The 19,431-nt window shown below is 34.1% G+C and overlaps 3 protein-coding genes across 4 annotated transcripts; 2 read left to right on the top strand and 1 right to left on the bottom strand.

Annotated features, from left to right (window-relative positions):
- Positions 1 to 1,355: 1,355 nt before the first annotated feature.
- Positions 1,356 to 5,302, top strand: LOC132284628 (protein RTE1-HOMOLOG). 2 transcript variants are annotated; one of them, XM_059786746.1, is made up of 3 exons: positions 1,356 to 1,515; positions 3,968 to 4,255; positions 4,705 to 5,302. In XM_059786746.1, exons 2-3 carry the CDS (start codon positions 3,986 to 3,988, stop codon positions 5,125 to 5,127), a joined length of 693 nt encoding a protein of 230 aa, XP_059642729.1. In that variant the 5' UTR covers positions 1,356 to 1,515; positions 3,968 to 3,985; the 3' UTR covers positions 5,128 to 5,302. The 2 variants fall into 2 exon arrangements, with proteins under 2 accessions (XP_059642729.1, XP_059642728.1); XM_059786745.1 differs by having other exon boundaries at positions 1,359 to 1,515; positions 3,978 to 4,255.
- Positions 5,303 to 8,253: 2,951 nt separating this feature from the next.
- Positions 8,254 to 11,557, top strand: LOC132285927 (thioredoxin H1). The gene is made up of 3 exons (XM_059788163.1): positions 8,254 to 8,411; positions 10,998 to 11,120; positions 11,257 to 11,557. The coding sequence occupies exons 1-3, from the start codon at positions 8,325 to 8,327 to the stop codon at positions 11,401 to 11,403; spliced, it is 357 nt and encodes a 118-aa protein (XP_059644146.1). The 5' UTR covers positions 8,254 to 8,324; the 3' UTR covers positions 11,404 to 11,557.
- A 566-nt stretch (positions 11,558 to 12,123) lies between these two features.
- Positions 12,124 to 19,308, bottom strand: LOC132285925 (beta-galactosidase 3-like). The gene is made up of 19 exons (XM_059788162.1): positions 18,763 to 19,308; positions 18,538 to 18,633; positions 18,313 to 18,425; positions 18,127 to 18,193; positions 17,837 to 17,929; positions 17,402 to 17,545; positions 16,712 to 16,800; positions 16,514 to 16,619; positions 16,335 to 16,422; positions 15,919 to 16,037; positions 15,682 to 15,846; positions 15,400 to 15,578; positions 14,825 to 14,934; positions 14,624 to 14,733; positions 13,937 to 14,047; positions 13,750 to 13,863; positions 13,368 to 13,570; positions 12,892 to 13,228; positions 12,124 to 12,784 (listed from the first exon to the last, which is right to left on the bottom strand). Exons 1-19 carry the CDS (start codon positions 18,931 to 18,933, stop codon positions 12,635 to 12,637), a joined length of 2,565 nt encoding a protein of 854 aa, XP_059644145.1. The 5' UTR covers positions 18,934 to 19,308; the 3' UTR covers positions 12,124 to 12,634.
- Between the last annotated feature and the right edge of the window lie 123 nt (positions 19,309 to 19,431).

Genomic DNA, 19,431 nt, shown 5'->3' with positions numbered 1-19,431 from the left:
AACTGGACCATATAGATGAGCCGCTATATTGTAGCAAACTTGTTGATTCATGCCTATTAATTGTGAGTGAGTCACGTTATTAGTTATCAAAAATGCACAATCCTCTTATCTTTACTGTGTCACTTATAAACTTATCCAATAAAACGCATCTGAGAACTAACTAGATCTTAGATATTAATAAATTTTTCCTAGAATAAAACGAATCTAACCTTCCATGGCTAATGACACCAGTTAATCTTGCTGATGTAAATATTTACATTGAATAAGTAAAATCAATATCTTACTTGTATGAGACTAATTTAATTAGGGGTGTACACAGTTCAATTTGAACAGATTTGAGAATTTTTTGAAAACAAACTATTTTTAACGGTTTTATAAAATCTGGAATCAAACCAAATCATTTGACTAAATGAACCGAACCAAACCGTGAAACATCCATTCATTTCGATTTGGTTCCGCAGTTCCTCTTTCTATATATATTTTTTTCTGTTACAGAAATATTCATATTTCAAAACCGAATAAGCTAGGCTGCTTGAGAGTGAGAAAGGTGGTCATGACAGTGAGATAGATTATGAGAAAGCAAAAGAGAAATTAGATTAGGCGAGATCTCTATTTTGAAATATGAGATTTTTAATCATATGATAAATTGATAAGATCCATGAGATTTAAAAGTGGATTGTAGGATTTATAGTATTATAAACTTCTAAGTGATTTGCACTATAGGATTATATTATATGTATAATTTAACTTTTATATCTATATATATACATATAACTTAACCGTCATGATCAAATCGTATTTTTACCGTTCCACAAATTTGGAATCGTGACCAAATCAAACCACTAGCAAACCAAACCAAACTGTTCGATCCGGTTCGATTTGGTTTGTTTTTTTGATTTCACCGAATTTTTGTGCACCCCTAAATTTAACAATATATTTTTTAACTCGAACTTTGAACAGACCCAAAAACTTTTCGAGAAAGTTTGGTATAATAACGAATCAAAAATAAATCTAATTTTGATACCAAATAAAATGGATCATATATATTTAATGTGGACAAGAATTTCTAAGAATATCAAGACTAGACATGAAATCATGACATTTCAACTCAAATGTGATCTCTTTTTTTTGTCTTTTTTATTTAATTTTTTTTTTTTTAGGGTTCCTTTCTTTGTTTACATAGCTAAGTTACCTGACATCTGGAGGAGTCGATATTAAATCGGTTTTTCTAGCCGAGCCAAATAACACTGCTCTTTAGAGTAATGCTTTAATGTCCATATTCGGCCCGACTGAAGAAGCCGAAACTTGTTCTGCTTACTAGGTCGTCTTGGCTCATGATACAATAATCGGAAGGGCCGCATCCTCGGCTACCAAGCCGAAATTTATGGCTGCAACTTAGCGTTGCTTTTCCGCTTAAGTTTACTCGTATAAGAAACAGACCTCTCAAATCTGAATATGGGCTTACTCAGACTCAGATTAGTCCGTGTTTGGATTTAGATTTTTCGCCGTCGTCAGGTACTCTCTCTCTTGCAATCGGGTTTTTGCGATATTGAATTATCTCATTATTGCTGTAATTTTTGGATCAATGGAGAACGGTGTATGATAAAGGTTTATCTATAATGTATTGCCAAGCTATTCATTCTTCACAAACACACACATATATGCGCGCACAAATATACATATGTTTATCTCAGACATCTTTAAGTCTCGCTATTTTTCATCTTGAAAAATGGTTAATTTCATGGTGAGACTATGTCTCCAGACAAACCCACATACACACAGAGAGAGACTCACGATTCATATTATATGAATAAATTGAACTTCTAGAGTGCCTCTTTACCATTTCACCTCAACTCATAGCGGCTCAAAAATTGTTTTTTTTTTTTTTTTTTTTGGGTGTGGAAGAGAAAAACTGGTATTTCTGTTAACCGGAGAACAAATTGAGGGCATTTCAGACTAGGTTACTATATATATGTGTGTCTTCATTAATATTGCAGAAATGAAAATATTTGAGGAAAATGCATTTGCAATTGTTGAGAAGAATTAACCACAACCCCTGACTCAGATTACCATCCTGGCTTGTGTTCGACTCTCTTTCTATTTCTATCTGCCTAGTATATATCAGGCTCGTCGTTTTATATGGTCAAGAAGAATTAACCACAACCCCATCTCTCTTTATTGTATTCAAACCTGTTTACATTTTTCCTTAGCATAGACCCAAAGAGGAGTCACTAAGAGAACTCTACCATAACGATTATCATCTCTAAGAGGGAATGCTTCTTCACCAAGTTAACCAAACTAAATACCACCAAGTTCAAAAGTGTTTGCCACAACACATAAGAATTTGTTCAACACACAAAGAGTTAGCTAGAGTTCTCGCTACTTCTTTAGCAAAGAGAACATGTACTTGGCCTAAAGGATTTATTCGGCCTCCTAACCTTCTTATGAGTCATTGAAAATGCAAGTGCCTTAGTCTTCCAGATAAATCTGCTTGAATAAAAAGAAAGGGGAGCTCTTTAGCCTTAGCTTCAGCCGAAAATATATTTCTTCAAGCATCATAATGTGAGCAAGATGTGATAACAAGTATAATATGAAGTTTCTATCATACTAGTTGAAAACCTGACGCAGATCTTATGCCATTTATGATTGGTTTCCTTATGTAAGAGCTGAAAGATCAAACAGAAAGGTCTTCATTTGGCCTCCTGGTTTTGAAGCACCTAATTATTGTGAACCTTCCTATGAAGCATTGAGCATTCAAGAACAAAAACCTTAACATTTTGGTAGAGCCTCAGTTTTTCTCATTAATCTGGTTGAATGTAAAGAAAGGGGATTATTGCTTTGAGAAGGAATGTTATAATGAGTACAATATGAAGTTTCCATTAAATATTTGTAACCTAATACAGAGTCATCCATGTGAAAGGCCCAGTCTAGAACTATCTTTCATTTCTATGTTATTGATGATTGGTCTCATGTAAGAGCATAAAGGATTCAGGCATTTAGACTGAATCGATTTTGTGTTAATTTTCAGTTGGATCTTTAGCTAGAACACCAAATGTCAAAGACTTGGAAAAAATATATTAATCATCAAGGAAATTAATAGTTTTTATTTGGGCTTCTCTGCATTCCCTGCTTCAGAAGTAGTGCAGAAGCAAATTTAGTCTATAACCATGTTACATAGGTAGATGCGTGTATAGTGTGGGTGTGAGTATAAGTTTCAACCTCCCTCATCCAAAAGTTCAACACATGAAGTGTTGACCTGATATATGTTGAAAGTTTGGGTACAGGTACTTATACATGTCCAACACATTTAAATATATTATGCATTAGCCAGTATTGTAATGTCTGGTATTGTTGTTATTTAAGGATATGCCACATTAAATTTTAAATGAAATGGAAGTGGTTAAGGAAAGAGATTTAATCATCTCTCCATGTAAGAATTAAGAAGCTTTTCTCCCCTATCAAATTTTGGTTTTTTATTCTTCTTCCGAGTTCCGTCAGACATGTTTGATTTGGATTCGCGTGTTGGACATGTATCCTGTGTTGACATGGGTACCTTGTGAGAATGACGGAGTTTTTTTCCACCCTGAATGACAGAGTTCATTAACACAGGAATGTGATCTCTTTAATCAGATGGCAATATGAAATTGGTAAACCAATGGATGACAAATCAAGTGTATTGTTGGTGTCTATTTACCTTTTGTGACAAGCTGACTGGCTCCATTAAGGAACTATTTAAGTACTTAAAGGAGGGGCATTTACATTACCACAGGATACACTTTAAACAGATATCAGTAAACTGATTCAAGACATGATGCTAATAACTTACAGTTTGATTCATTAAACTGTATATGCGGCACTTTTCTCCCTTTTATGTACTTTGGAAAATGGTCATGCACAGCATATGCATATATGTATATTTGTAATCAACTACGATTTCTAAATGCAAATTGTGGTTGAGGCAATTCAGTTTTTTACAGCTTTGGCAATGGACCCAAATGCTGACCCTGATCACCACCTGTTGATTGAACACATTGTACCACAAACTATGCAAATCGATCCAAGAAGAGCCCGGTTTCCCTGCTGCATCGTGTGGACTCCACTTCCTGTTATATCATGGCTGATTCCTTTTATTGGCCACATTGGGATATGCAGGGAAGATGGAGTAATCCTGGACTTTGCAGGTCCTAATTTTGTGTGTGTAGACAACTTTGCATTTGGGGCAGTGACCCGCTACATCCAAATAAACAAAGAAAAGGTATACCTGGATGCTCACTTCTGGTTTGAGGAATATAGATTGTGCAACACCTTTTTTACAATTGTTGTTTCACCGGTCTGCTTGCAACAGGCAACTGATGAAACTGTGTATTGCTGCTTATGTGAGATGGCAGAGGGATCCTCTGCCCTTTAATTTTTATTTGTGTTGATGAATTTTAATCGACTGTTATGATGATTCTAATACCTAAAGGCTAAATGTGTAAGAGCTGTACCCATTGGCCTAGTTGTTTAAAGAGCTGTACCCATTGACCTAGTTATTCAGCTTTTCCCATTTTCAGGCAGATAATAGAATAACTCTTAATCCCCTTGATCTATCACTTTAGGTCTCTCGGGCCAACCTTTGACATACATGTCATTGGTTAGTTGTTCAGCTGTTAATGCATTCCCATTACTAATATATTTTGTGCTTCCCTAAATTCTGGTCTACAGTGCTGCATTTCTCCTTATCCAGCTGCATACAAAAGTGAAGAGGAATTCAATCAGGAAGAATCTGGAAGCGACACGTTAACTTGGGATGATGCACTATGTAAGAGCACGCAGGAATTCCAGCACAGGGCTTACAACCTTTTTACTTGCAATTGCCACTCGTTTGTAGCGAACAATCTGAACAGGATGGACTTTCAGGCTGGTGGGTGGAATGTTGTGAACCTTGCAATCTTGATTTTCCTCAAGGGAAAGTGGGTGAGTAAAGCATCTATGGTACGATCATACTTGCCATTTGTCATTGTGTTTGGTCTGGGACTCACCTTCGGAGGATGGACCTTCCTAACTTTCGTGGCGTTCTTCACTTTCCTTCTTGTGGGTTGGTTTCTACTTGGTACTTATTGTTTCAGGAATTTGATCCAGTTGTAGTCTTTACATTATTTGTTTCTTATGATTTGTAGTTAACAAAAATTTGTGGATCTCATATGCGATATACCTGAGATTACCTGCTTGTGGCATCTTTTGGATAGTTTAGAATGAACATGTTAATGAATATCATTCCTTTTTATTCATCTGCAAATTTATTTCATCATCATTGTCATCATCTTTATGTGTATATATATATGTGTGTGTGTGTATGTATGAATGTATTACTAGTTTGCATAGCAATTTTTATTGGTTTATTCTTTCGCAGAACAAGTTAACTTTATGCATGACAGACGCTATTATTCCATACCTATCTTTGGTTGATGTCTATGCATTAAATTGGAGGTGATTCAATTATAAAGTTGAGCATGACTATTTTTGGAGGATAAGGAAGTGTGGACGCCATTGCATGTGAAATGCAGTTTCTAAGAAGTTGCTTGAAAGTAAAAGAATGTGAATAAGAGAATCAAGAGGCAAAAAGGTGGAATGAATTTGATTCGGATGCATAATTTACGATGGAAATTTAACAATGAAGTAGCATGGAATTTAAGCATTTCTATAGTAGATGGGACCAATGGGTCAAAATCTTGCGTTTTTTTAAGTTTTAACTAATATTTTTCAATTTCAAATCTAAACTGCTAGCTTCGTGCTCCGAAACAGCTAATTTGGTTGCATGAAATTGGTGACTTAAAATTGAAGTTAGAAGTAGTTTTGTTTAAATTTTAAAATATTTTTTGTCCAATTTCAATTTCGATGTATCAATTCTACGTAAATGAGCACAACAAGAAAATTAATATTAGTCAATTTAAGGTTTATTTATTTATTTATTTATTATTATTATTATTATTATTAATGACTTACTATCTCCTCCTTATTATTGAACGTCCATTGCATAGGGAATGATGGAAATCATTTCACATGGATTCACTATAAATTGGACAAAACATGAATTCAAATTTGTTATTAAAAGTGCTAGACATTTTCTAAAATATGGATATAAATTTCTTTTAGTTTGTATAAAAAAAGGGATCTCACTCCACTTTTATACTATTGCCCTCCAATCTTAAAGGAAATGACATGCTTTTTTAAACTCTTTATATTTTTTTGTATTAACTTTCTAGTATTTCTCTCATTAAGGTTTGATATTGATCTTTATAGGTAATAATGAAATATTTCACAAATGAAAAAATAAAAAAGTTAAGAACAATGTAATTGGTCTTTTTAGAATAAAAAAATATTGAATAACTATTAAAATTTCATGAACTATTAAACTCCTTTGATGATAATTGTGATGGGAATGGTAATTTGTTTTTTATTTTATTTTTCTTTTCTGTTTTATGCTTTGAGTTTATGTTTAGATTTTTTTTTTCCTAATGTGATTTTTAAGAATTAATTTGGATGGTGATGGGCATGGCATTTTTTTAATTTTTTATTTTATGCTTTGAGTTTAGTTTAATTTTTTTTTTCCTTGATGTGATTTTTAAAAATTAATTTAGAATTTATTTGAATATTTAATTTTATGTTATACTTGTTGATAAAGGAAGTTCTAATTATCCTGACAATAAAATTAAAAGACTATGAATTTTGTGAAAAAAGAAAAAAAAAAAAAAAAACGTAAAGAAAGTAAATAAGGCAAGAATAAAACATTTATAGCGAAAAGGGGTAGATGTGGTATTACAAAATGAGAGATGATGTATTAATGAATTTAAAGGCTTTTTTGTCATTTCCTTTAAAATAAAATAAAAAAATGAAGTGTAATTGTACAAAAATAGAGTGCTCCCTAAAAAAATCATGCGTTATTTTATAATGTCATAACTACCTTTTATACAATTAAAATTTTTTTTATACTTTTTTTATTTTTTTTGTTCTTTTTCTTTTTAGAGGTACTCTGAAAGAAGATAATGTATACCATACTAATAATTTTATTGTTGGCAGTCAAAAAGATAATTTATTGGTAAATTTTCTTTGGTACAATCAAAACAAATAATTTATTCAACAAAGTTTGACTTTTTTTTTAGTACCGTTAAAAGAGGTAATTTTAAAATTTTTTATTATTTATTTTTGTGTGAGATTTTTTATGATTCCATCAAAAGAAATAATTTATTCAATTATACATATATTTGGGTATTATCAAAAGGGATAATTTATTCAATAGATATACATTTATATTTTAAAACTCTTTTTTCGTACTTTTTATTTTATTTTTAATCTTGATAATGATTAAATTTTTTATTTTTGGTCCGTCAAAAGAAATAATTTATTCAACATAATATTTTTTTTTCAGTCCTGGAAACAAAATATTATTCAAAGATTAAGATAAGGAGAGAAAATTTGAAAGGACAAATGTATCATAAAAAAAAGTAATAATCATTTATTTATGGAGTTAAAGATTATAATTGTCATTCCATTTAAGATTGGAGTACAAACATAGAAAAGTGGAGTGCTAATCCAAAAAAAAATTTGAAGATTTTTTAAATCAATGCTAATCCCAAGCCTTTATTATTTTTGGGTAAATAATTCCAAACCCAATCTTAGCCATTAATACCATTAATAAAATTTGCACTTTTGCTGTCTCATCACACATTATAAAATTAAAAAAAAAAAACTTTATAAAATAATAAATACCAGAGATGAGGTCTCTTGGTCTAATTAATAAATAATTTATCTAATTAATTTATTTAAGAAATCTTCTTCAGTTATTTGCGGACTCTTATATAGCGTTACTCTAACTCTGAATACAATCCAAATGAAAAAGCATACAACAATATGACAGTCACGCTATATATTTGCGGTTGATAAAAATCAGATGTCAATAAGCAGCCTGATCCAACGGGCTACAGTGAAAGGTCTATATATTTGCGGTTGATAAAAATCAGATGTCAATAAGCAGCCTGATCCAACGGGCTACAGTGAAAGGTCTATAACTTTTAGCATGGGACTGCTCTCACAGAATCATTTATCCACTAAAAATGCTGACAGCTGTCGTTTGTTCATCTGCGTTGCACTGAAATCTTCGTACATTCTCTTATGACGCGGCATCTTCCTAATTAAATCACATTTTGACGTCTCTTTCAAGAGAATTCACCGTGTTTAATTCCTATATTAAGGCTTGAGAGAGAAAGAGACGTTTCTTGTGTGATTAATCTGTTGTGTTATCTTTGGAGAGAGAGAGAGAGAGAGAGAGAGAAGCAAAGTAAAAAATGGCAGAGGAGGGGCATGTGATCAGTTGCCACACTATCGATGCATGGAACGAACATCTCCAGAAGGCCAACGCATCAAAGAAATTGGTACTTTTTATTTTTTGTTTTTTTTGGGTACATTATTTTTAAGGTACTTTTCTTAATTTATTATTATTATTATTTTTTTTTTGGTAATAATCCTTTTTTTTTTTTTTTTTTTTTCTTTGAATTCATTTGTTTTTTTGGTTAATGTTTTGGATTTAGTCATACTTTATGGTTTTGAATTATGGGTTACATTAATTTTTGCATGGGATTACCTGATTAGATATATATATATATATATCATATTTATATTTGATAGGTGTTTTAATTTGCTTAATTGTTATGTTGTGGTTGTCATTGTTTGTTTATGGATTTCTGTTTCAATTGTTTACTATGACCCTGTATTGATAATTGAACATTGGGGTTGGTTTATATATATATATATATATAAACAAGACCTGCTAGTCACTTTGGACTCTGATATTTTGCAAACACCGTGCACCCGAACCAGAGACACAAGGGAAACTCCCAAAACCTTACCTGAGCTGCCTGTGCGGGCTATTAGATCGGTTTGATTCACCTAAATTTTGGTGTTCAATCTGTTGGAATGGAAATGTTATATAAGATTTCATAGATGGTCTTAGTTTTGATGGTTGGAGTTAGTATGAATGACAATATCATGATACTCCTATGCGTTACTCTTTTCGAAAACCGAAATAGACATATTTATATAGCTCCCATATTATGTCATCTCCATTAGTTATATTTTTTTCGTGTTAATTGGTTGATTTACTTTTTCAAATTGAGAATCATTTTCCTACTTCTATTGATGAGATACTTATTTAGTCAAAAAAGTATGGAAGACGAAGTCATAATTTAGGATGCTTACCAAAAAGATAGGTCATAGTTTAGATTGGGATCAGAGCTTCGTGACCAATGTTATGTTCTTTGGTCGGATTTAAATATTTTTTCTAGGCTATATCACTATTCGACTTGATTATTACTTGTTAAAAAAAAAAAAAAATTTAACGTTTAAAACTTCTTAAATAGAAAATAAAAATTTCCGAAAAAAAAAAAATACTACTAAAAAAAATTGATGGTAACATACTAGAGATATTTTTGGGTATGTCATGTTCTGTATTTTTATTTCACATTAAATCCATGGGCGCTTGTGCTATACTATATTCCCCAGATCAAATGAAGGGTAAATTCAACTCGTTGTCTCTAGTATACTACTATCTAAAGACTTCACTGGTAAGCTAAATATTACCTAAAAGACCTATTTTTTATGAAGAGAATGAATTTTCTTATCGAAGGATCAGAAAAAAAATGGCTCCAGATCCTCTGCTGGAATGATTTGGGAGATCCAAAACCAAAATTATTGGTATATGCTAGCTACAACATAATGGAGGCAGTCAATTAATATAAGATTGATCTGAAATCTCTTAGTATGCTAATTATTAGTTGTGGTACAAACCCCAGCAACATATTTTTAGTTGAATTAAGCATGTTTTTGGCTCCTTCGTGAATTGATGAGCTGCAATAATTTTTTCCAGTATTTTTTTTTCCCCTGGTGAGGTGAGCCACACTAATTTTGTTTCTTATTTAAGCATATGATTGTGGTTTCTTCAATTACTTATAAAAAAATTAAAAAGATTGTGGTTCTTTCAACCTTAGTGATTTATATTAGTTCCCATTGCTTTAAAGTCCCTCTTTATCTAAAAGGATATATAAATTGACAATGATATATGGATTCCTTGTATCAATTATTTCATACGGGACACCTTTGAATATATATATATATATATTCATACAGGAGTCGCTGTTTATCTTGTGTTGTGTGAACTCTTTGCTGTTTATGTTACAAAAATGGTACATAATGGGTGACCGCCAAGCAAGGAAAGGAGATATTAAGAAACTCTAACAGCAGGCAATTTAAGTGGTTCTCCCTACATGTTTTGTGTTACACCAGTTCTCAGTTTCTTAATGTGGTATGTCTTTCAAGTACTGATCTTTGTCAAGAAAATTGTGTAGCCCAAGAATGACAATAATGAGATGTGGATTATGCAATATTGATATATCAGGTACTACTTAATTGACAATCTGAACTATTTTTAATAATTTAACCCCTACAACATTTTTTTTGCCGTGTAAATTATTATTTGCGTTGGTTTCTGATAATCTTGACTATCTGAAATTCCAATTCCCAAATGGTCTCTGAAATTCCTTTGCAACTGTTAGGAGAATTCATTCATTCTCACATTAGACATTCATAGGACTTATCTCAATATGCAGACTTAACGATCACTCGCCTCCTGGATCAGTGTAAAGATTTTACTTTTTTCTTCAAAATTTGAAATATGGAATGTATATAGAAGCATCTACCACTTAGCCTAACTGAACCGACTGGTCCAAGCATGAAACAGTCACTTGAACAGTTATGCACCAAGTAACAACAGAAATACATAAAAATACTGAAGTAACTGTGTGATATTGAAATCAAATTAGCTATCAGTTATTTTATGTTTATGATGAGAATACATTGATGTTTTGGGGGCCCTGAGAAGCTGTGAATGATCCTCATTGTGCAAACTCATATATGGAGTTTTCAGAGATCACTGACAGCATTTGTTATCCTCGTTGCTGATGCAGATGGTGGTTGATTTCACTGCTTCATGGTGCGGACCATGCCGTTTCATTTCACCATTCCTGGCCGAGTTGGCTAAGAAACTTCCTGATGTTATCTTTGTTAAGATTGATGTGGATGAATTGAAGGTAAAAAAGTTACAAGACACATACATTTTTTTCTTCTGCCCAAGTAACTACTGCCACAAAAATTCTTGCAATAATAATGTATGACAACTTCGATTAAACTCTCTAAAAATGTTCGTGGTTGATTTTCTTGTTGCAGTCTGTTGCTACCGACTGGGCTGTGGAGGCAATGCCAACTTTCATGTTCCTGAAAGAAGGGAAGATTGTGGATAAGGTTGTGGGAGCGAAGAAAGAAGAGCTGCAGCAGACTGTTGCCAAGCACATAACTACTGCCTCAGCCTCCTGATTTCTCATTTTGCCTTTCAGGAGTTTGTGGACCTTATTATATCTTTTAATTTGGACCTCTCTTTGTTTTTTTTTTTTTTTATGTCTGTTAAATATTGGATCTTAGTGAATTTCTTATTATATAAGATCATAAGTACTTCTAATTCAGTCTTTCACCCTTTGTGCTGTTTTCTTTTTATGTAAATCCTTTTATGCATTGCCTGATTCATGATGTAGGGATGACGCAATTGTTGCAATTTTGATATTTTTTATGGGCATCTGGCAACATTTAATTTTACTTTTTTAAAAAAACAAAATTTCAAATTATGCGTGCCACTTTTGAGATCAGTTTTTTTTTTTTTTTTTTTTTTTTGTTTTGTTGTGTGATAAATGAGATCAGTTGTGCTTTTAGTTGTTGCCATCACTTTACTTCCTGGATTTTCCTGGTGGATGAAAACCTTTTCCCCATCCAAACAGTCCAAGATCTTGGGCTATTGTTTGAAAGTATTTTCTATTCACTGGGCTATTCAGAATGCTAGGACTAATCTTGTGATCAAGGAGGAATATTTTGCCCTTCATTGAGTCCTGCCTATTCACAGTTGTCTTCCTAAAAGAATTGTAACTTCATTTACAAGTCCATGTGCCAACACTTGAAACTGGTGTCTCTCCAAGATACTACTAAAGATAAATGTTAGCATGTTCTCCTTTAAAGAAAAGTAAAAAAAGTACTTAGGAACTCAAATTGACAACACTCAAGTTCCTTTAAATTATCGCCAAGAACTGCATACAAAGCAAAGAAAGGTCACACTAGGATCCACTCCTACCATGAACCTAAACAGGGTTTGATTTCCCCCAATTTTACAAACAAACTAACAAATCACACCAACTACTCAACAACAGAGACCATGCCTTTCCTAGCACCCATTTCAGGTTAAAAGGATGGGCACCAGGGTTTGACATCCATCAAGGAGCTCACAATGCAGAGCTCCAAGAATCTACAAACTTCACTATCTTAAAAACAACTATTTCTATGGAGGCTCTTTAACCCCTCTTAAATTAAATCTACCTACCTCTAAATACCATACACCCTTGGCAGAATCTTCTCTCCAGAAAAACAATGGCATTCACCAAAGGACTAACAAACTTCACCTATACTTTCCCTTTATTCTCATTTCATTGCTTTTACTTTTTTCCGGCACGTATAGTTAAAGTCACTAGTTGCAACATTTGTGCACTGCCATTAGTCCATCTTTTCAACCCCTTGAATTGGGCTGAAGGGTTGTAGAACCGATAGGGGCACAAACGGCTTCAACTGATAAACGCTTTAATACATTGGGACAAGGGTCTTGCCCAAAGTTACTATTTGAAATGGTCACCGCGCATCTCTGCTGCCCAATGCATTTCTGTGGAACATAATGAAAAATGTAAATAAAATAGAACATAAATAAAGATGAAAAAAAAGATTAAATGTTCTTGTAGTCATTAAAACATAGAGGAGCACCATAAGTACCTTCTCTAAGATGGCATACGAAGTAGCAGCATGGCATGTTCCTTGCTGGAAACTCCCACAGGTTCCCAAAGGAGTTCCGAAGCTTGCAAATTTGATGGAAGAAATGGATTGGCCTGGACCACACCGCAGGTGAACTTTGGGTCTGTGGAACTCTTCTGCTTTTCCATAGCTTTCAATATGCCAATTCTTAATATTTGGGTGATATTCAGTGACATCTGCACAGACACTGGTTACTGATCTCTTCACGAGAGAAATTTTTGTGGGATCCCCTCCAAGTTCTTCAAAAAGCACCAACAGATTTTGCGTCGGCTTTAACCAAGACCGAGGAACATGATACCTGAAAACTTTATTGTTTTAGTGACTATTATTGAATCATTTGGTTTCTTAATGCTGTGTACCAACCACAACGTCATTATGTATCTCCATTCCGAAATTCTATGGTATTGTAAAAAGCTTTCCATCTGAGGAGGGCTTACCATCGCTGGGTTGGTTGGCCACAGCCAACTTGACACTTTGGAGGCCGAAATGTCCCGGAATAACCGCACCCATTGCAATTACCAGAAGCATATGCAAGCCAATATCTTCCGATACTTTCACCATTAATCCATACTTGACCTTTCCCCATACTGCTCATGTCCAAAGCCAATGGCTCGTCTCCATCAGGTGCATTGAAATAAGCCTGCAAAGTTTCAACATGAACTTCAAATTAAAAAAGCCAATGGCTCTCACTTCTATTAAGGACTGAAATTGCTTATTCTTTTATTAGTATTTTTTTTTTCTTTTTTCTTTTTGCCTTTGCCATGTTTCCCTGTAATTTAATGATATAAAAAATTCTGAGTGTGTGTGATTTTATTCTACCTTATGCCATGTCAGTGGCTGTTGTTTTTGAGCGATCAGAGAACCCTGCATCCAGTCAACAGACGAAATACCATTTGGAGAGACAAGATTCATGGCCTCTCCTTTCAGCCCAACCTGTTTGAAGAGGCACCAATGAGACAAAACTTCTTTGAAATTATCGAGAGGTAGAGAGATGGAAATTAACCACCTGATAAGTCCATTTTTGCCAGGATAAGTCCCATTTCCCCTGGTCAAGTCCGTGCAGTGCAACTGGACCTAAGACTCCGGTGTTCCAAGTCTCAAAATGTCCCCCAACATTCTTCAACAATAAAACAGAACAATAGATCAGAGAAGTAATCTAACTAAAAGTAGAACACTTTTATTATGCACAGATGACTTGAATGATACTACCATAGCCTATTCAAAAAATCTCAGACCAGTGGACCACTTGAATTATATGTTTGTAAGACTAGCCTCAGCACATGGTAATAACTAAGAGCAACTACTCCACAATAAATTTTAAGTCCATGCTGTCTCCTAGAGTCAAAAGGCTTGCAGAATTCAGTCAATAAAGATTATACTTGGTTTTATCATGAGATTAGCCAGTGAAGGATCGTCAACCCTTCTCCTAGTGGACCTGGTCCATTCTTGATTGGTTTGCTAAACCATCCCTAAGACAACAGTCAAATGATCTGGCCCAATAATCCTCAGGTGTAGTGCAAAGCACATTCTACTTTCGATGAACTCAGATACTCCAGTTACCATATGTGATAAAAAATTCAAGGAGCTAATTAAGTAGTAAAGATAATGTTTTTTTGTACTTGCTTCCTGTTTTACTGGAGATGATTAGAATGTGGAAGCATTGAAACATATAAAAGTGGGAAAGGGAACTAACTGGCAATCCAACAGCGACACTCAGCAGTGCGATTCTGTTTGTTCCAGCTTGTAAATTCACCTTTCCTTTAAATGCGAATCTCCGATTCTCCCTCGACCCAAAGGCAGAACCTAAAAACAGATTAATTTTTCATTTGCAATTCAGCTAGAATGGACCCATGACTAGTCACAGATTCTCAAAAGAAGTCTTTTGACAATGCACCTGAAAGCTGTCCATTTATGAATACATGCAGAGCATGGCCTGTTGACTGCACTATGAGAGTTGGGAGTTCGCCACCGTGCAAGAAGGATTCAGATGAACCAATATCAACACTGTGAGCACATTGATGGTCAGAAGTCTTACTATGCAAGGCAGTTCAAAGTTATGTATGATAAACCCGAGTTTATGTATTCAAATCCATAGTTTGAAACAGCTCAATAATTTATATTATGCTGTATAACATCCTCCTGATAGATTTTTCTTATAACTGCTTCTATTTACACTTTTTTTTCTCCGTTACTGATACACTAAATTGTAGTTGCTCCGTTCTGGTAAGAGATTGGATGAAAATAACAGAAAATGTAAGACAAGAATAAGTTCCTGCATATCAATGGGTATACACATTTTAAGATAAATACTTATCAGTGGTGATATCCTTTTTCCTTTCTTTATTTATTTATTTTTTTTACTTTTTTTTCTCCAGCAACAAGAAACATAGAAACACACTGTTTACTTCTTTATATCCATAAACTTCAATCACTTTGAAGGGGAAAAAAACTATTCAGTGTCGGTCTTACCTAGTTTTGTACCAAAGATAATCACTAGTATCCCTAGTGACATTTATCTGCTCCAAGAGACCATGAGAATTGAATGTTGCGCTGTCATCCAGAGAAGAGATATCTTCATTATAAGTCTCCCATGAGAACATATCAGCATTGCTTGGAAGCATTTCCATTTGGGACGTTTGTACTCCAACCTGTAATGGAGGTACGACGATTAATTATCACATCAGAAAGTCAGGAAGTTTAGTGTAACAAGAATTAACACTAAAATCCATTAGTTTGTAGCGATTGACTTACTTTTGCAGTATTGAAGACTACATTTCTGCAGTCGGGAAGGATGCTAATGGACCAAGGAGGCAAGTTGTAGTGCATGTTGTTAAACATTATTCTTACAGCAGACTTGGTATTATAGTTTGAGAGGAAAGCTGCACAATCTCCAGATTCTGATGAAAACACATGAGCCTGGAAAATGCCAAATATTCAGAGAAAAGTCACAAAGTGTATGACTGCCAGAATCAGAGGAGAGTTTAAAACCTGTTGAAGGCTCCCCATAGAAGTGACAGTGGGATCTGCTGAAACTAAAGCTCGCTCACATAGCTTAATAGCCTTATGAAGCTCCTTTAAATGACCATATTTTGGTTGCCTGATCAAACCTATCAAGTTAATGCAAGGAAGCGATTAGCTATATCCGCAGTTCAGGCATGTGGCTTGTTGATGAGTGACAAGTAATTCTCATTGTGCACTAGCACTTTCAGAATTAAATTATTACCTCTGCAGTTCAAGTTGTATGCAATTTTAACATCCCCACTTATAAAAATGACATGAATATCTGAACGAAGACTGACACACTTAATGCGCTTTGGATCACTCAAGAATATAACCACTTCAATTTTTTTTCTATTTTTTTTTTTGTTAAAAAAAAAAATTAAAAACACTAGTTTCATTCTCACCATATTCATCAAGTGGAGCATCATAGTCATAGCTGGTAGTGATGAAAGGGCCGCCAGCAGAGCGTCCGAAATTCGTCCCTCCATGGTACTGTTTCACATGCAGATGGAAATCCTCTTTACTTAAATAATTTAACATGGTATTTGTAGTACTCTGAGCACAAGTGTACAAGAAAACCAACCATGTAGTAATTAACAAATGATCCTCCCTTTTGTATGAATCGAGCAACCGCAAATGCCAAATCCTGAACTGGTCTCTGGTGATTTGGGCCACCAAACTCCGTAAACCTTCACAATCCAATTAAAAACAGAATTAAATGAGTGAATATTTTTTTTCCTCACTGAAAATTTGAGTGCACAGAAAAGCTAAAATACGATACCAGCCACTCCAAGCCTCTGTCCAAATGGTTGGTTTGTAAGGTCTATTAGGAGAGAAAGTATCACAGTAGAAGCCGTTGCACGTGTTTATCTGTCAGTGACCCAGCAAAAATATTTCAAGATGATTTTATCTCAAAAGGTGAGAATGATACATGGAACTAAATATGACTTCGGCTCCGTTTGTTTCAACGTAAAATATTTGTTTTGAAAAATATTTTTCTTTTTTAGGTAAAATATTCTTTTATTTTTATTTTTTCGATATTTGACAAAATCTACATCGAGGTTGAGGTTGAGTCCATCGGGCAGGGCATGAAAATTAACTTGCCAAAAATTGATGGATAAGTTATTTTTGTTAAATTTTAATATTTTTTTCTTCATAAATATTTTACAACAACCAAACACCAAAAAATAAAAAAATATTTTCTGAAAAATATTTTACATTCAAACAAACAGAGCTTAATGTGTTTCAAACTAAGGTTTATCTATCAATTTTCTATTGTGTTTCTCTCCCTGATATAAAATTTTAAGATGATTTGCTAGTTACACATAAGTATAAATTTTAATGCAGTGAACTTCAACAGCAGCAAGGCCAAATGATGACAACACAAGGACCGACTCGCACCATAAAAAATGTTTATCAAACATAATAATGAGACTTCAACAGCAGCAAGGCAATCTAAAAAAGAGCTCACCACAGGATCTGGGGCATCTTCTTCTTTGCACATCACCCAAGGGACCCCTGTGCCTAGTCCAACAGCCATTTTTGCAGCCCAAGTCATGTAGTCATGACCAGCAGCTCCAAGTGCCTTACCTTGCGGCCCATACTCGTTCTCAATCTGCATAAACAAAGTCAATTCATAGTTCATACAATAAGTTAATTCCATGGAATTCACAACCAGTATGGCTGTGTGAATTTTTTTCGGAGTTCTCCTCCTTTTTTATTTTTGTTTTTTATTATCTCACTGTAATTGTTTGAATTAGTCAAAAATCAAAATTTAGTTTGTGTGTGTGTGTATATATATATATATATATCCTCAAGATGTAAGAATTGCATAAATTGAAAGCTGAAAAATGGAGGATTGCATTGAAGAGTAAACATTGAAATGGCAATGACCCAAAACTCATACCTGAGAGAGGATGATGGGGCCACCCTGGGACTCAAACAGATTTTCACTCTTCATTAAATTGACAATTTTTTGGGTAAACCCTTGCATGGCATTCTGCAGCACCATGAATGGTATAACAAAACACGGATCAACAAAAGAAATTAGAAATACTAAATTGGTTCATAATCAATTCCATGCTTGTAAATGCAAATCAGGGTGTTTCTGCTGTTACATTGATAATATTTTTTTCATAAATTTCCCCCAAAAAAAATTGAGATTAAAATACGGTAGAAAAAAGTGGGAATTGAGACCTTGAAAGGCTCATTGTCTGTCCTGAAGCTGATTCCTGGAACATACTTCAACCAAACAGGAAACCCTCTGCACAGAAATTAAATAAATTCATTAATAATTAAAAGCAATCCCATAGAGTTCAACCTTTTTTAATTTGGAAAAGAAGATAACAGAGAAATAGATCTAGAAAAAACAGTGGTGTGTACCCAAAATTCCATTCTGCACAAACATAAGGCCCAATGCGAAGATGAGCATAGAGCCCCGCTTTCTGCACAGTCTTTATGAACCTAACTAGATCATATCTCCCTTCAAAATTATACTGAAACCAAAACAAATATATATATATAATAATAATAATAATAATAAGAGAAAATAAGAAAAGAAAACAGAGAAAAACAGAATTAAAGAGAAAATTGGAGAAAGTAAAGTACATTGCCAGGAGAAGGCTCATGGACATTCCAGAAAACATAGGTTTCAATGACATCAAGACCCCCTTCTTTAGCTTGCTGTATGAGATCTTCCCACATCTAAAATAGTTTTCATTTCATCCAAAATGACAGAGTCAGTAATAGCCCAGAAAACACACACACACACACACAATACTTTCTCAAGAAAATTTAAGAGAGAATCAATAAAAGGGGAAAGAAAATTAGTACATCAGGGGTGCTTCTGGGGTAATGTATGGAGCCAGAGATGAGGATTCTTCTTTGCCCATTGATGACAATGGCCTTGCTATCATAGGTCACACTGCAATGGATCATCTGAGAACCCAAATACAGTACAAAGCTGAACAAGAACACCCATTTGGAAACTGAGTTGGTTTCCATGATTGAACTCTCTCTCTCTCTCTACTATGCTTCTTCACTTAGATAGATATATATACAAAATTTCTCTCTCTATCTCTTTCTGGGTTGTGGCAAACTCAAAAGCAGAATCAGAATTGTGGCAATCTAGACAAGATTACAGAGAGGGAATTTGGTGATTTACTGGTAGTCTGGTAGTGTCGGTGTTAACCAAAATGGTCCATTACTTCTTTGGACTCACCACTCTGAGAAATCTGAGACCAACCATTTACTACCAATATATATATATATATATATATATATATATAGTTATAATTTTATACTATACAGCTATCAATCACAGATGTCGAGAGAGTCATCACTGCGTGACTGTGAGCTCAACACCACACCCAAAAAGAGAGAAGTAAAAAGTGCAAGTAAACTGACAAATGAACAGAACATCAGCAAAACTAAGAAGCTTTGTACTGTTCCAATAAGTCCACTATGTGAGATTAATCTTTTGAGAGTGTTTTGCACGCGTCT

The sequence above is a fragment of the Cornus florida genome, unplaced genomic scaffold (assembly GCF_030987335.1).
Source record: "Cornus florida cultivar Cherokee Brave unplaced genomic scaffold, ASM3098733v1 CherokeeBrave_3.0.0_Hap2_Chr11, whole genome shotgun sequence".
In the NCBI taxonomy this organism is placed as follows: Eukaryota; Viridiplantae; Streptophyta; class Magnoliopsida; order Cornales; family Cornaceae; genus Cornus; species Cornus florida.
This window is presented reverse-complemented; position numbering and strand designations above follow the sequence as displayed.

Coding starts and splice junctions, on each gene's coding strand:
- LOC132285925 (XM_059788162.1), bottom strand. CDS start 18,933: ATGGAAACCAACTCAGTTTCCAAATGGGTGTTCTTGTTCAGCTTTGTA. Junction 18,194..18,312: donor TGTGCAGAATGGAATTTTGG/GTACACACCACT, acceptor ATTTCTGTGCAG/AGGGTTTCCTGTTTGGTTGA. Junction 12,785..12,891: donor CGTATGCCATCTTAGAGAAG/GTACTTATGGTG, acceptor TATGTTCCACAG/AAATGCATTGGGCAGCAGAG.
- LOC132284628 (XM_059786746.1), top strand. CDS start 3,986: ATGGACCCAAATGCTGACCCTGATCACCACCTGTTGATTGAACACATT. Junction 4,256..4,704: donor TCCAAATAAACAAAGAAAAG/GTATACCTGGAT, acceptor TCTGGTCTACAG/TGCTGCATTTCTCCTTATCC.
- LOC132285927 (XM_059788163.1), top strand. CDS start 8,325: ATGGCAGAGGAGGGGCATGTGATCAGTTGCCACACTATCGATGCATGG. Junction 8,412..10,997: donor CCAACGCATCAAAGAAATTG/GTACTTTTTATT, acceptor TTGCTGATGCAG/ATGGTGGTTGATTTCACTGC. Junction 11,121..11,256: donor TTGATGTGGATGAATTGAAG/GTAAAAAAGTTA, acceptor TTCTTGTTGCAG/TCTGTTGCTACCGACTGGGC.